The following is a 16,207-nucleotide window of genomic DNA, read 5'->3' as shown; positions in this document are numbered from 1 at the left end:
ACAGAACTATAGAATTAACTATTAACTATTAACTATAACTACGGAAATGATTGTTTAGGATATAAAAGTAGCATAAATCAACTTGAATAGGCTGGACTGGACAAATGGAATAAGAGTCTGCTAAATGCATAAAATAGACCAAACTTTACACCTTTTTCCCCTGAAAATCTACCCTGAGCTGTTATAGAGTTAGTTCTATTAAGCACACAAATAATACCTGACTGGTTCTTAAGGAAGCTCAAACGTGCTTGTGTCTGTGAAATTCCCTCATCTACCTTTTGAAGGTAGTGGACTATCACCATCCAAAACAGCCACATGTATCCAATGTTGCCAAACAGCATGAAAGCAGTTGAAGGCAGCTAGCAGTATGCAAGGAAGCCTCACACATTCACAGCTCAGTGGTACCCTCCGCCAACAGAAGAATAAACAGCAGCTTGAAGGGCTACGGAGACTGAAAGTGTTAGCGCGGGCTCCGCCGGCCAGACTGTGAAGGGACCTCAGAAGCGTCTCCCAGAAACGTTTCACAAGAAAAAGTCAGACATCCATACGTATGTGTTCAAAAAAGGCGAATGAAAACATTTAGCTTGTGTCAATTGCAGTGTTTTTAGCAGCCCTTCTGTTTCATTCTGCTTTAGCATTCTCCTGATCTCTTCCGCTTTCATCTCCACCCCAACCAACCTGCGTTTTCACAACCTCACGACTGGCACAGCCTTCAAACTTCAAGCACTAAACTAATTTAATAATTTGTTGAAGTATATTCGTGTCATTTCAGCCCAGCATTGTTATTGGACATTCCTCATCTCTATCCATCAGTCTGGTTTCATTTGTTAACCTGCACTGGCTCGACTTCCTCTCCCTCAGCTCGCCTGACATCCATCGATTACCAACCACATGTGATCTATTGACCGATTATGAGTTTTTTCATTGTGGAGATATATTTGAGTGTTATATAAGCATTTAAACACAAGCTTTGAGGGAAGGGCGACTTGACAGGTCCTAGATTCCTCTGCAGGACGGCGTAAATTATGGTCAAGCTCTTGAGACTCCAGCAGGGATGCTGATCAAACGACCTTCAACGGGGTTAATTCATAATGCCCAGTACACAAGAGAGGAATGGAGTGTACTTTGATAAAAATCTAATCTTAGGCAAGGGAAAACTAAGGGCCGGAGAGAAAGGAATAAACGAATTAGGTCAGATAACCCAGTGCCCTGACTGCACTTTGTGAGCAAACGCTATGGCAGAAAGCAGCAGAGCCCTAAGTGCACTTTCATCCATTACTGCATCCAGCAGCACAAATGAAGAACTTAAGAGGAACGGCACGACAATGATGTGAAGGTTAAAGGAAATGGACAAAATACAAGCTTGCACAGAGAGGGATTTCTCAGAATCTAATCTTTTAAAACAACAAAGGCCTTAATAAATGTACAGTTCAGTACACGCTGAGTCAGATCTCAGAGGTTCGATCCTGGAGCACTGCTAGGCCTGTATTGCCTCAAATACACAACAATCACAGGCTTGAGTCAGGAAAATACTTGAAGCTCAAGGTTTCAGCATCAATAAGCAACAATGAATGAAAAAACTGAAGAAAACTGCAACAAGAAATGAATGAATGGCGTTTTCTTAGACCCTTAAAATACGTATGAGGGAAAAAATCCTAATACTGATGATTAGTGAGAAAGAACCACACCAAATGCTTTAAAATCACAACATGAATTTCTAAAATTACAAAATTGTACAAAATAATACTATTTGTGGTTTTGATTGTCACGACATTTTTTATTTTTATTTTTTTTTACTGAAATTTACTAGCAATTTCAAGGTGAAACTTTATGAAACAATATTTTGTGCATTCAATACAATTATCCCAACAAACAACTATAAGTAATTATATATACATTTGTTCAGGTTGCTGCTATGCAAAAAGTATGTACCATGTTTTAATAGTTATTATTCTGAACCCTAAATAGGATACGGTTCCCTCCTTCAATAAAAGTATATGGGTTTTACGCCTGTTTTTATCATCTCATAGCTTATAAAAATACCAGCACAACTCTTCCACACAAGCTGGACTATTCACCGTAACACTCATGTCCATAGAGCAAACTGTGTGGGACGTGTTAAACTCTGAAGTTTAATACTGAAGATTAAGGGCTTTGAGGAAATGATGTCTGCATTTAGAAAGCACCATTAAATATGCTGCACTTGATATCTAGACATCTCTTTGAGCTAAATGCCCATATCCCTATGAGCTTGTCCAATTTATCCACTCAAACGCTCTACGAATATAGCAGTGGATCTTGATTAACAATTCTACTCCTCCACATACTCTAATTAGCTTCTTTTTGCTTGTCAGGCAAACGGTAATTACTCTATTCAACATCATTTTACAAAAAAAAAAACCTCTGGTGGCCTGAAAAGACTAGCATTGACTCATGACATGAAGTTACAGTAAAAAGAGGAAGGAGAGGTGTCCACTGGGTTTTCCTTCAACTTTAGTTTACTGTAACATTGGGTACAAGAACATTTTTTTAGTTTGAGGGACTATTTTCAGGTGCTGCGAGATTATTACGCCGGAATGAGAGTATAGTTCCTAGTCATATCGGCCTAGAAAATCACAACTTTTCATTTTCCATCGGTCTTAGTACACGATGTAACAATTCAATTCAAGTTTATTTGTATAGCGCTTTTTACAATACAAATCGTTACAAAGCAACTTTATAGAAAATTATGTTTCTACAATATTTAGTAGTAGCTAGTAGTTTGTGCGTGTTTGACAGGATTTTAGAAAAAATAAAAATAATAATAATAATAATAATACAAGACGTAGTCAGCTAGACGATGAACTATCAATATTATTAATTAATAGTTATTATATGATGCAGTCACACATGTAGCAATAATTGTTAGTAACAACAGAAGCTTCAAGTTTTAAATAGGAAACATACAGAAACTATTTTGTCATTTTTGAGCGAGATGCTAACGGTCGAATCAGATTCAACTATCTATGCTAAGCTAAGCTAAAAGTGTTACCGTCAGACCCGAAAGATCCGCTGAACGGGTTCAAAAAACGGTTAAACTAAACTATTTACCTCTAGGGGAGTTTTCAAAAAAAAGTGTAGTGTTCTTTTACGACTTTTTACATCGCTTTGATGCAACCGTTATACAAAATAGTATAGCACATATTCTATACCCTATTATGAGTTATGAAAAAAAGAGGATGGATGATTCAAAAGAAGTGATTATAAATATATATATGCATAACTCATATATAATACTCAAAATTATTGATTAAAATAAGCTAACAACTCAAATTTTGTGTGCTATGTATATTTTTTTAGTTTTTCCTTAAATTGTTTAAAAATTTTATTTTAAATTATCTAATATAGTACTAATAATAACTAATTAAACAGTTTTGAAGATATGTAGTGACACTTTAGTAGGCAGCACGGCGTGAGATGACGGCAGTCCAGAGTCCAGAGTCATTGCCATGACTCACAATTCATTGGTCCATTACCAAGAACATCTCTAAAGAAACAAGAACTGATATCTTTGTTTGTTTGTTTAAAGGAGGCCAGTTATTTGTCATTAGGAATCAGTAAATTCAGATTGTGCTTTTGCTATGTAAGCTAGACTGACTCAGGTGACCCTATCATGCCCTAAGAACACACCCTATTACTCAGTTAATTGTGTGAGACAGACAACAGCACCCACTGAAATAGTCCTCTTAAACATCTGCCAGTCATGTATCATTATTAGTGTTCAGCAGTGCTTGTGGTTAAGTGAAGCTGAACTAGAGGATGCGGTGAGGACAGAGGCTCAGGCTATCTTTTTGTGTGGCTAAAGCACAAGCTTTGCTGTGTTCCTGAGAGATGTAAGGAATGCCTCAGAGGCCTCTCCAATTTCATACAGCTGATCCTGTTCAACCGCTCAAACCTCCAATGTACATGTACATACCTGCTCTTATTTCGCCATCATGGCCATTGTGGCATGCATCATCTTTAACTACACATGTAAAGAAGTCCGACCAATATAGATTTTTTGGGGGCACTGTATCAATTACAGTATTAAGGTGACAACACAGCTGACTGGTCTGCTGAAATCTTGAGTTAAATCTTTCCCGAGTGAATTAGTCGTTCGCAGTGTTGGGAGTAACAGCGTTTAAGTATAACGGCGTTACTAATGGAGTTCAATTTTCAGTAATGGAGTAATCTAATTAATTACTTTTTTCCATTGTTGCATCGCCGTTATCTTCACTGAGAATGTAAAGTGTCGCATTACTACAGTTTGGCTGAATAAAGCATGAGGTGTCATGTTTTGGCTAGTGGCTACACATCAGCTGCGTGACACCGTTGCAAATCCGATGATGATTGGCTGGGTGGGCGGTGCCTTGCTCACGCTGTCTCACTGCATGCTCTGAATAACACTAAACACAAGACGGCGTCAGCGAAAATGGCGTTGTCGAACCGGAAGTACCGGTCACCGGAACTACACACTTCTCGTTAATTGAAATTAATGGCTTTATATATATATATATATATATGCAGTACAGACCAAAAGTTTGCGGACACCTTCTCATTCAAAGAGTTTTCACACTGAAGGCATCAAAACTATGAATTAACACATGTGGAATTATACATAGAATTATATACATAACAAAAAAGTGTGAAACAACTGAAAATATGTCATATTCTAGGTTCTTCAAAGTAGCCACCTTTTGCTTTGATTACTGCTTTGCACACTCTTAACATTCTCTTGATGAGCTTCAAGAGGTAGTCACCTGAAATGGTCTTTCAACAGTCTTGAAGGAGTTCCCCGAGAGATGCTTAGCACTTGTTGGCCCTTTTGCCTTCTGTCTGCGGTCCAGCTCACCCCTAAACCATCTCGATTGGGTTCAGGTCCGGTGATTTTGGAGGCAAGGTCATCTGGCGCAGCACCCCATCACTCTCCTTCTTGCTCAAATAGCCCTTGATGCCTTCAGTGTGAATCTACAATTTACATAGTCATGAAAATAAAGAAAACTCTTTGAATGAGAAGGTGTGTCCAGACTTTTGGTCTGTACTGTGTATATATATATATATATATATATATATATCTAGCCCCAAACTTTTGAACTTTGAACGTTTACTGTGTATTTTTTTTTTTTTATTCTCACACAAAAAAAAAAAAAAAAAAAAAAAAAAAAATTTAAATTAACAAGACAAAGTTTTAGAGAGAAACCCTTCTGAATGACTCTACAGTACAAGTTTACTCTGTGTCAGAAGTACTGTAATCATAAGATAACAGAATGGAGATACTCTGAGCTGATCTTGTCCCTCGCATGTCAATGTTGTGTGAAGAAAGAAAAGCAAGGGAAGTGGAGGAAGGAAAGAATTTCACAGGGAAATGAACATTACGTCTTATCAGATCGAATGAATGTGGCTACAGGCGTTAGCAGAGGACGGGCGGAATGATTGCTTTATCTAAACGGTCTTGCCCAGGCATAAACAAACAAAGACATGCCGAGGAAAACACAAACACACACCCACATGGAGTTCTGGGAGTCTGGTTACATTATGTGAGGTGCAGGCGCTACACGCAGAGCACAAAAGAACTCAAACCTGACTGCAGTGACAACACAGCCGCGGCATTTATCAGCCATGGCATGTCTGCCTGACAGCACCTCCCTCCTCACACACATTATTGCTTTTCTATCAGGCTAAGTGTGTGTGCGCGAGAGGAAGTGAGCGGACATTGAATTTTTATTCATTTGCATGCAGAAACATGAACTAACAGTCTCTGGTGAGGAAGATAAGGGCTTCTTTCTTTCAACTATATATAAGTGAGTGACAGAGAAAGAGTCAGAATGAGAGAAGAGAGTTGCGTTTCAGGCCTAGCAGAGAACACTTTGCTGTAGGCAATGCTTGGAAGGGTGTGTGTGTGTGTGTGTGTGTGTGTTTGGACCTAGAATGCACAAAGTGACTGGGACTGATGTGAACAAAAGCTAAGCGGCAAAAATATCAAAGCTGTGGCTAACTGACCAAAGCGAATGCGAAGCAAACATTTCTTGAAGTGCAGCAGCTCTTGTCACAGTTGTGCACAACTTGCATTTAAAAATGTTGGATATCTGTTGAGCTGAGCTACAGACCACACCCTTTCTGCCCGGGTGGTTTTGGTGCTAGGTGTGGCACCCAGCCGCAGATAGTTAATTAGTCACCAGGTGGGAAGGATCTAGTGATTTTAAGGGAATCAGAGTCACTCACAGGATAGAAAGCAGGTTGGCAAGATGTGTGGAGAAACTGGGCCTGAAAAGTGATATTGCAGGACTAAAGCTTGTTTGAACAAGGAAGGAGTCGGTGAGCATTTGTTTGTAAAGTGTGGTGGATTTTAACATTTAAGTAAATCATGTAATTATGCTTAAGGAAAAATGTGTTTAAATGTTATGAAATCATGTTTGGATTGTAAGCTAAAGTGTTATACATTTAACATTTATGAAGGTAGTTAAAAGAAATGTGTTAAGATTTTTAAGGAAGCTGGAAGTGAGAAATTGTGGTTTTATAGATTAAAGCTGTTAGAGTTTAAGGGTAGAATTATTTGAGTAGTGCTTTAAAAGTGTCTTCAATTTATTTGGGTGCTCTAGATATGGGGTTTTTCTTTCAATGTATTTTCAAGACTAATTTGTGTTTAAATTTAAGTATTTGATCCTGGGTTTTGATGCTTTAATATGGTTACTTGGGTTTATTGTATATTTTCTTGATTACTTGTATTTGTGTTTAAGGTTTTTTACCTGCTTTTGGCCATGGCAACTTTCAAATAAAAGAAAGAAAAGAAAGAATTGATTCCTGGTCATTGAGTAAAATCCAGTCCAAACCTTCAAGAGCAAGCATACCCTTTCAAGTGGGGGAAATTGCAGGGTTGAACTTCACTAGAGTGAGGGAACTTGACAGTAAAAAACCGCTGTGAAGACTGGAACAAAGAATCCTGAACAGCAACCAGCCAGGCCTGATAAAACAGGAAATCCTCCAACCCAATCCTGCTGAAAAGATGGCTGACTCAAAGACACTGGAGCAGCTAAAGAACAATAGGACATCCGCAAAGCGACAATTCTCACGGCTGGCTAACAACGTAGTCCGAATGTATGCCATCACACCTGAAGAGGAGCTCAGGGACAGTTTCAAAAAGCTCATAATTGAGGCCAACAAGGTCATGGAAGCCAATGATGATGTAGGGGCCCAGTACCTTGTAGAAGCCGAGCTGGATCCAGATTCCGAAGGAGTTCCCAGGTTGAATGAGCAGCAAAAGGCCGACATTGGGAAAACCGCAAGTGAGTGCGAGATGAGGTTGAATGAGCTCAAAGAGCTTATCCAAAAGACACTCTGGACCAACTTTGGAGAAGAGGAACTGACAATGGCAGTGAAGGCTGCGGAGGAGGAAGTAGAGAGGGTGGTATCCTTTGGACCTGGTGGAAATAAAGAGGTTTATGACTTCATGTTTGATTACATGGAAAAACTGGTTAAGAGGGCAAAAGAGCTGCACGCACAGTGGAAGTGTTGGGCTCCTGCTGCTGAACGACAAGGTTTCCAGCTGCGGGTCAGAGGTCTTGAGCAGATCATCCCCAAGTTAATGTCAAGAAAAGCTGAGTTCATTCAAGTAAAAGCTAAAGAAGATGCCGAAAGAGTTGTGAGTGCAGCTTCTATCAGCTATCCAACAGCAGCCATTAGACTGAAGCCTACTTCCCTCCCCAAGTTTACTGGCATCAGGCGAGACTTTCATCGCTGGAAAAGGGACTGGGAGGCCCTCCAGAGGCAAGGAGAACCCACTGGGTCAAAAGAAGTCAAAAAGTTTCAGCTTCTTGACAGCTTGGATGAGAAATTAATGAGAGATCTTCGATTGATGACCTATAACACAGCAGATGACATTCTTCGTGTCCTAGAGAATCGGTTTGGAAGCCAAACTGCGATTGCTATTGAAATAGTAGAGGAGCTCCAGAGACTTCCAGCTGCAAAATGTCACCAGCCCAAGAAAATTGTTGAGCTCATCCAAGCCGTGGAGAAGGCCCTTGAAGACCTGAGTGACCTGGGTGACACTGGTGCTTTAAAGAATCCTCTGGTGACAAAGTCGATTGAAAGTAAGCTTCCAGATGCACTGAAGAAAGAGTGGCTTCTTTATGCAGCTGAGAGAAGCAGTACTGACCCAGAGAAGCGCTTCGACTATCTTCTGGCCTTTCTCAAGAGTCAAGAGAGCATCTACGAACAGCTGGATCAATTGAGGGATGAAGAGCCACTGAGGAAAGAAAACCGGCCTGAACAAAGGCAGGCTAGGACCAGAGCATCAATCCAGTCAAGTAGCAACCTCTCAGGATGTGTAATCTGTGGGGACATCAAGCATAAGAAGAAACTGTACTTCTGCAAAAGGTTTCGTGTGCTCAAGCTCACAGAGAAGAAGGATGCGGTGCGGAAGCTGGGAGCCTGCTGGAAATGTCTGGAGGTCCATGACGAGGGTAATCACTGCAAAACTTTGTTTCTGTGCAAAAGTCCTGATTGTAGAGAGCAGAGAGTTGCAGACCATCACTATTATCTGTGTCCCAGTGCTGAGGTATCCAGAGACAGTACAGCTCAGAGGAGGAGAAAAACCACAGTGGGAGGTGAGAGCTGGAGGAATTACACCGAGGCCCAGGAGGAATTCTTCAGAAAACTCTCACCTGAATTAGCCAAACAATGTCGGGATGCATTCTGTAACACGGCAGCGAGCACCTCCCATCTTGCAAAGAGTCATTCAAGTCTTCTGGTAGAGAGGGGCCTAGCGGAGTGGCCTGTCATCATGATGCTGTTGGAGGTAACAGCAAATGCTGGGCAGAAAATTGGAACCCTTATCGACCTAGCTTCCGATACAAATTATATCACCCATGAGGCAGCAGGTCGGCTCAATCTCAGAAGTGAAGACATCACGCTTGTAGTCCATGGTGTAGGAGGCATGAAAGCCTTTGTCAAGACAAAGCGGTACCTCCTGAAAATTCGGGTCAACACCTTAAGAGGCACTCTCAGATCCCACCAGCTGGTTTGCTATGGCCTAGACAGCATTGCAGACATTCAAAGACATGTGTCTGCTAAAAAACTACAAGAGTTCTTCCCAGACATTCCACTCAGTGACCTGGCAAGGCCAAGGGAGATCCACCTCCTTGTAAGTCACAAGGAAGGACAGCTGGCTCCGCAGAAAGTCCGCACTGTGGGGGACCTTGTGTTGTGGGACGGACCAATGGGAAAGACCGTTGCTGGAACCCATCCTGAGTTGTTCGAGGCGGTAACTGTTTCAGCCCACACATCGAGAACGCATTTCGCAAGGTCTATGAGAACTGCTGCGGTAAAATATGAAGAACACACCTGCGTGATTCCCATTAATCGTCAACAAAGCCAGCAACTTCAGGGATTCAGTTGTGGGACTACTACGTCTAGCTTCCTCGAGTGGTGGAAATGGGATAGCATCGGTGCTGGCTGCATCCCAAAATGTGGGGGTTGTCGCTGTGGAAACTGCCAGCCAGGCGGCAAAGAAATGACCCTCGCAGAAGAAAGGGAGCTGGAGGTGGTAAAGAATGGGCTAACATATGTAGTTGCTGATGAGCACAGTGAGACTCCTCACTGGCACGCCAGGTACCCCTGGGTAGAAGATCCAGCCACATTACCAAGTAATAGGTGTGCAGTTGAGGCAACTTTCCTCAGGACGGAGAGGCAGCTGACCAGGGAGCCGGAGTGGAAGGCTGCCTATGCTGCTCAAGTTCACGAGATGGTCGAGCGTGGGGCGGCAATGAAGTTGCCTGAAGATGTCCTTCAGACATGGACTGGCCCAGTGTGGTACATTAGCCACCTCATCGCACCCAACCCACACTCCGTCACAACTCCGGTGAGACTGGTCTGGAACAGTAGTCAGAAGTGTAGAGGTGTGAGCCTTAATGACCTCCTGTTAAAGGGCCCCGACGTCTTAAATTCCATTCGTGCTGTGCTTCTCAGGTTCCGGAGGGGAGAGTTTGCAGCTTTGGGAGACATAAGGAAAATGTACAATTCAGTGTGGCTTGAAGATCGGGAAGTGCATTTGCATAGGTTTCTGTGGCGTGACTCTGAAGAGGAGGAGCTTGGCATATATGCAGTCACAAGAGTAAACATTGGTGACAAGCCAGCAGGTTGTATTGCTCAACTCGCCATGAGAGAGACCGCGAATCTCCCCCAGTTTAGCCATCTTGAGGAAGAACGTCGGGTGCTAGAGGAGGACAGCTATGTTGATGATATCTTGACCTCCCATAACAACTTGGACCAGCTCAAAGTGATCACAGAAAATGTGGAACAGATCCTGGGAGCAGGAGGGTTCAAGTTGAAGCCGTGGGTCTTTTCTGGTGAAAGTAGGAGGGATTCTCTCGGAAAACAGGAACAGAAGGCTACTCCAAAGACTGTAATCCTGCCAAATCAGCTCAAGGAGGAGGACAACAAAGCTCTTGGCCTCGGCTACACCCTGGAGGATGACAAGCTTCATGTTATGGTTGGTGTAAACTTTTCAAAGAGGAAGAGAAAGATGAGAGTTGGCCAAGACCGGGATTCTCTCGGAAAACAGGAACAGAAGGCTACTCCAAAGACTGTAATCCTGCCAAATCAGCTCAAGGAGGAGGACAACAAAGCTCTTGGCCTCGGCTACACCCTGGAGGATGACAAGCTTCATGTCATGGTTGGTGTAAACTTTTCAAAGAGGAAGAGAAAGATGAGAGTTGGCCAAGACCTTCAAAAGGAAGAGGTGAGATCTCAGACGCCAGACCCACTGACACGACGAGAGTTGCTTAGCCAAGTTTCTGGGCTGTATGACCCAGTTGGTCTGACGACGCCTGTAAAGCAGAAAGGAGCCATTTTGGTTCGGAGAGCATTTCAAGAGGCCAAACACAAATGCAGCACTGTCAGGGACACTTGGGACCTTGCGCTATCAGAAAATCTCAGAGAAGATGCCATCAGCCTTTTTGAAGAATACGTTGAGCTGAGCAAAGTCAAGTTCCCTAGAGCCTTGACACCAGTGAGTGTGACAGCTGAGCCTGATGCAATTACCTTTTCTGATGGGAGCGATCATGCCTATGGTGCCGTCCTGTATCTGCGGTGGGACTGTGATCAAGGTCCAACAGTGAGGCTGGTGGAGTCTAAAGCTAAACTGGCCCCCCTAGACCACAAGGGGGAAGCAGTCAAGGCAGAGCTATGTGGAGCAGTATTCACCGCCAGGTTAAAGAGGTACTTTGAGCAACATAGCCGAATTCAAGTTAAGCAATGGTACCACTTTGTTGATAGTCAAACTGTACTTTGTTCAATTCAACGTGAGAGCTATGGCTTTCAGACCTTTTTTGGCAACAGGATTGGAGAAATCCAAACCAGCACACAACTTCAGGATTGGTGGTGGATTCCTGGATCCCTGAACATCGCTGACATCATTACTCGTGGGTCTGGCCCAAAGGAGTTGGCTGAAAATTCACCATGGCAGCAAGGACCAAAGTTTCTGAGTCTACCGGTTGAGGAGTGGCCGATTAAGTCTGCAAAGGATGTATCTGTAACTGCCAGAGAGAGTGTTGGAAGGATGCAGAAGAAATCATTTGCTGCGGCTCTCACAAGAGCTAAGGTGAAAGAGGCACTAAACCTGGAGCATCGAAGGCCACCTGCTGGGGCTGCTGTCCGAAACCTGGTGGATGAAGGACGGTTCAGCAACCTGACTCGTCTGGTTAAGACCATTGCCTGGGTCTGGAGGGCAGCAAAATGCTTTGCAGCTAAAAGTAAGATCCTGGGAGCTCCAAAGTGGGAGGCAGTCTCATCAGCCAGGGTCATCACTACGATAGAGCGCCAAGATGCTTTAAGGGATCTGTTTCTTGCCACACAAGAGGGGGTGACCTTTCCAGCAACCACAATAGACCGGCTGGTAGTCTTCAAAGAGGAAGAAACTGGGTTACTGGTTTGTGGTGGTCGAGTCCAAGCCTTTAATGAAGACCAAGTTAGTGTCCCTCTTTTACCTTGCAGCGCCTGGGTCTCAACATTGCTTGTTCAGGAAGCTCATAGCAAGGGTCACGAGGGTGTGGCTGCCACTCTATTGAAGGTGAGAAAGAGAGCATGGGTCATCAAGGGACGAATAATTGCTCGAAAAGTCATTGAAAATTGTGTGGTCTGCAAGAAAGCCAGAGTGAGAAGATGTCAGCAAGTTATGGGTGATCTGCCTCAAGAGAGAACCAGGCCAGCATCTCCATTTGAGTTCACAGCCGTTGACCTGTTTGGACCCTATCAGGTCAAAGATGATGTTAGGAAAAGAGTAAAAATGAAAGTCTGGGGAGTTGTATTTTGCTGTATGGTCAGCAGAGCAATACATACGGAGCTCACCAACACAATGTCAACTGAAAGCTTCCTGATGGCTTATCAGAGGTTCACCGCAATTAGAGGCCACCCTAAGACGATATGGTCTGATCCAGGGACTAATTTTGTTGGTGCCAAGTCTGTTCTGAAGGAGTTGTATCAGTTCCTGGACAGCCTGGATAGGTCTGCTGTGGAGGATACTTCAGCTCAAAATGGAACTGACTGGCATTGGAAAATTCTGCCAGCTGATTCACCTCATCGGAATGGCTCTGCGGAAGCAGCTGTTCGGATTGTGAAGAAGGCGTTCCAGAGTCTGGGAAGAGAGTCAGGGCTCTGTTTCAGCGAGCTTCAGACGACTCTTCAGCTTGCCGCTAATCTGGCAAATGAGCGGCCCATTGATGCCAGGGTGCAGAGCCTTGAAGATACAGTGCAGTACGTCACGCCAAATACACTTCTGCTGGGACGAGCATCATCAAGTGGTGACTGGAAAACATTTGACTTTGCAAGCTATCCCTATAAGAGACTTCAGGAAATGCAGCATCAGGTCAACAAATTCTGGAGATTCTGGAGCCAACTTGCTGGTCCTAATCTTTTCGTGAGGAGCAAGTGGCACACTGCACAGAGGAATGTCGCAATTGGAGATATTGTCTGGCTCTGTGATCAGAATGCATTGAGGGGCCACTTTAAGCTTGGAAGAGTCATCAGTGTAAATCCTGATTCTAGAAACATTGTACGGGATGTGAATATTAGAGTTGTGGCAAGCTCCTGTATTCCGGAGGTGAGGCCTGTAACATCAGCATCCAAATATCCTACATCCAAGCATCATGTCTCCAGCATTCGGAGGGACCTTCAGTCCACAATTCTTCACCGGGATGTCCGGCGGTTGGTGGTCCTACTGCCAGTGGAGGAGCAGGCAGGGAGCCCAGGAGGACATCTCTGACTACTAGTTTACTGTGTGCGATCTTTCCAGCGGTTTCCGTGGGAAGATCGAGTGGGAGGTGTTGAGCTGAGCTACAGACCACACCCTTTCTGCCCGGGTGGTTTTGGTGCTAGGTGTGGCACCCAGCCGCAGATAGTTAATTAGTCACCAGGTGGGAAGGATCTAGTGATTTTAAGGGAATCAGAGTCACTCACAGGATAGAAAGCAGGTTGGCAAGATGTGTGGAGAAACTGGGCCTGAAAAGTGATATTGCAGGACTAAAGCTTGTTTGAACAAGGAAGGAGTCGGTGAGCATTTGTTTGTAAAGTGTGGTGGATTTTAACATTTAAGTAAATCATGTAATTATGCTTAAGGAAAAATGTGTTTAAATGTTATGAAATCATGTTTGGATTGTAAGCTAAAGTGTTATACATTTAACATTTATGAAGGTAGTTAAAAGAAATGTGTTAAGATTTTTAAGGAAGCTGGAAGTGAGAAATTGTGGTTTTATAGATTAAAGCTGTTAGAGTTTAAGGGTAGAATTATTTGAGTAGTGCTTTAAAAGTGTCTTCAATTTATTTGGGTGCTCTAGATATGGGGTTTTTCTTTCAATGTATTTTCAAGACTAATTTGTGTTTAAATTTAAGTATTTGATCCTGGGTTTTGATGCTTTAATATGGTTACTTGGGTTTATTGTATATTTTCTTGATTACTTGTATTTGTGTTTAAGGTTTTTTACCTGCTTTTGGCCATGGCAACTTTCAAATAAAAGAAAGAAAAGAAAGAATTGATTCCTGGTCATTGAGTAAAATCCAGTCCAAACCTTCAAGAGCAAGCATACCCTTTCAAGTGGGGGAAATTGCAGGGTTGAACTTCACTAGAGTGAGGGAACTTGACAATATCTGTCTTTCAGTCCTTGTCTGATAGCTATGCAATCATCTATATGCAAGAATATAATTAAAAGCTAACAAGATTTGCATTTACAATTAGCATACAGTTAGACGTTGAAGTTTACTGCCCTTCTCTTTAGAAAAACAGACCAAAAATATTCATGACCCATCCTGCACTGGACAGATTCTTGTCCAATCAAATGCTCTCTAGAGTGAAAAAAGTTCCTTCAGAAAATTCCACCTCCAACTGACTGGCAAGTAACAAATTATGCATAATGCCAAGATCCTATCTCCCCATCTCACACTATTGTGATACCTTGCTCTAGCAAATCAAAAGCACTTCGTTTAACCTGTTACTGCTATGCTAAGCTGGAAGGGAGAACTGTGTACTTGTAAGATGAAGGCTTACTGACAACATAAAAGTGAATTGTTTGATGGTTTTTGCATTGGTAATGTAATTTTATGTGAAAAATAAAACATTGTTCAAGCTAATGAAAATAAAATTTCTTAACACCAATAGACTTGGTTGTTAGCTTGTTATTCGAAGACCAGCTTACAACACAAAGTGAAAATATTTCAATTGACCATTTAGCTTTGGTACTATAAAGTGATATGTAATTTTCTAGCTAAATCAAACTAGCTTTTCTATAGCATCTAACACCAAGCTAAAACATCAGGCTTTAAACTGACCATCTAGCTTTGTTAATGTAATTTGATATGTAGTTTTGTAGAAAATCAAAAAAATCACTATGCTAAACTAGTAGGCTAAATTGTTAGCTTGCTAAGCAAAGGCTAATTAAACACAAACTAAATTATTTAAGACCATTTAGATTTATCAATATAATGTGATACATAATGTGTCATTTTCTAGCTAACCAAAGGAGCTTTTCTGAAGCAGACATTTAACGCTATGTTAAGCTAGTAGACTAAGCTCTTAGACTGTTAGCTGAAGGCTGACTGAGAACACAAAGAAAAGTAAAACGTGCATTTGACCATTTCAGTTTTGGTAATGCAATGGAATTTTTGATATGCAATTTAAAAACAAACCTGGTTCTAAATAATAAAAAGAGCTTTACTGAACCACTTAATGCTATGCTAAGCTAGCAGGCAAAATACAAAGAAAGGGAAATGCTTTATTTGACCATTTTAGCTTTAGTTATTCAATGTTCACATTAAAAACGCATAAAATGGATGTCTCAAACAAAGGAATCGTTTGGTCCAAGGGGGGCAGGTCTTGACGGGGAAAGGATTGTGCACAACAAAAATAAAACCTATTAGCCATTAAAAAAAAAAAAAAAAAAAAAAACCGGCCACACTTTTGGTTTCTGCACACATCAAGAGAGTTCAAGGGATCCTTAAGGAACCGTACTAATGCATTATTCCTGACATTTACGGTCATCCATAATCAAAATAGGATACAATTTCTGCAGCCAAGTCTTCTGTTAGCGCCAACAGTTATTGAGAGCAGAAGGGACAAAACAGCAATTCATTGCAATGTTCTCAGAAAGAGCTCCGTTCTGAGCCTCAGAGCCAGGGAGGATAGAGGAGGATACTGACTGAGAGGCCACGCTGATCTTGGCTAGGTTCAGGGAAGGTTCTGTGGGGCAAAAAAAATCTAGACATAGTAAGTACAGTTTAGCAGAGCTAGCGGGATTTGTAGTGATCTTTAAGTAAGTCCGTGTGAGGGAACGCAGATATTTTAGGGATCAGCTGATAGACGTGGCTTTCAAACACTCCCATGTGTATCTGTGTAAGCGCTCGGTGAAACGGTGATCACTGTAGCCAATCACAGGCATCTGTTGAGCACGAGAACACAATGGCCAATCAGAGATAATTGAGAATCCACACAGCAGCACTCACAATGGTGGTATCAAAATGTGGTATCGTCACATTTTTTAAAATTTTGTACCAAATGGTACAGACATCGGTACTATTGATGAGTGGTCGACCGATATATTGCCCGCTATTTGGCATTTTTCAAATATCAGCATCGGCTGATAAGTTTTTCTGCTTGGCCGATGTGGTCGAGGTGGGACTTTTATTTTGACAGCGCTGAGAAAGGCAG

The 16,207-nt window shown here is 42.3% G+C and overlaps 2 protein-coding genes across 4 annotated transcripts in view; one reads left to right on the top strand and one right to left on the bottom strand.

The window, feature by feature from the left end:
- LOC113058590 (rho GTPase-activating protein 35-like) overlaps positions 1-16,207 on the bottom strand; it is a 98,305-nt gene that overhangs the window by 57,349 nt on the left and 24,749 nt on the right. The gene's annotated exons all lie outside the window — the stretch shown is intronic.
- On the top strand, positions 5,225-15,432 carry LOC113058589 (uncharacterized). Of its 2 annotated transcripts, none has more exons than XR_003278014.1 (2): positions 5,225-13,560; positions 13,983-15,432. XR_003278014.1 is itself a non-coding variant. In XM_026226620.1 (2 exons), the coding sequence occupies exon 2, from the start codon at positions 7,022-7,024 to the stop codon at positions 13,271-13,273; it is 6,252 nt and encodes a 2,083-aa protein (XP_026082405.1). In that variant the 5' UTR covers positions 5,225-6,333; positions 6,756-7,021; the 3' UTR covers positions 13,274-15,432. The 2 variants fall into 2 exon arrangements, 1 of the variants encoding a protein (XP_026082405.1); XM_026226620.1 differs by having other exon boundaries at positions 5,225-6,333; positions 6,756-15,432.

Source organism: Carassius auratus, chromosome 40, assembly GCF_003368295.1.
Source record: "Carassius auratus strain Wakin chromosome 40, ASM336829v1, whole genome shotgun sequence".
Lineage (NCBI taxonomy): Eukaryota > Metazoa > Chordata > Actinopteri > Cypriniformes > Cyprinidae > Carassius > Carassius auratus.
Note: the sequence above shows the minus strand (reverse complement) of the source record. Positions and strands in the feature narration are given on the sequence as shown.

What these genes read in the sequence shown, in the direction of transcription:
- LOC113058589 (XM_026226620.1), top strand. Translation starts at nt 7,022, where the DNA reads ATGGCTGACTCAAAGACACTGGAGCAGCTAAAGAACAATAGGACATCC.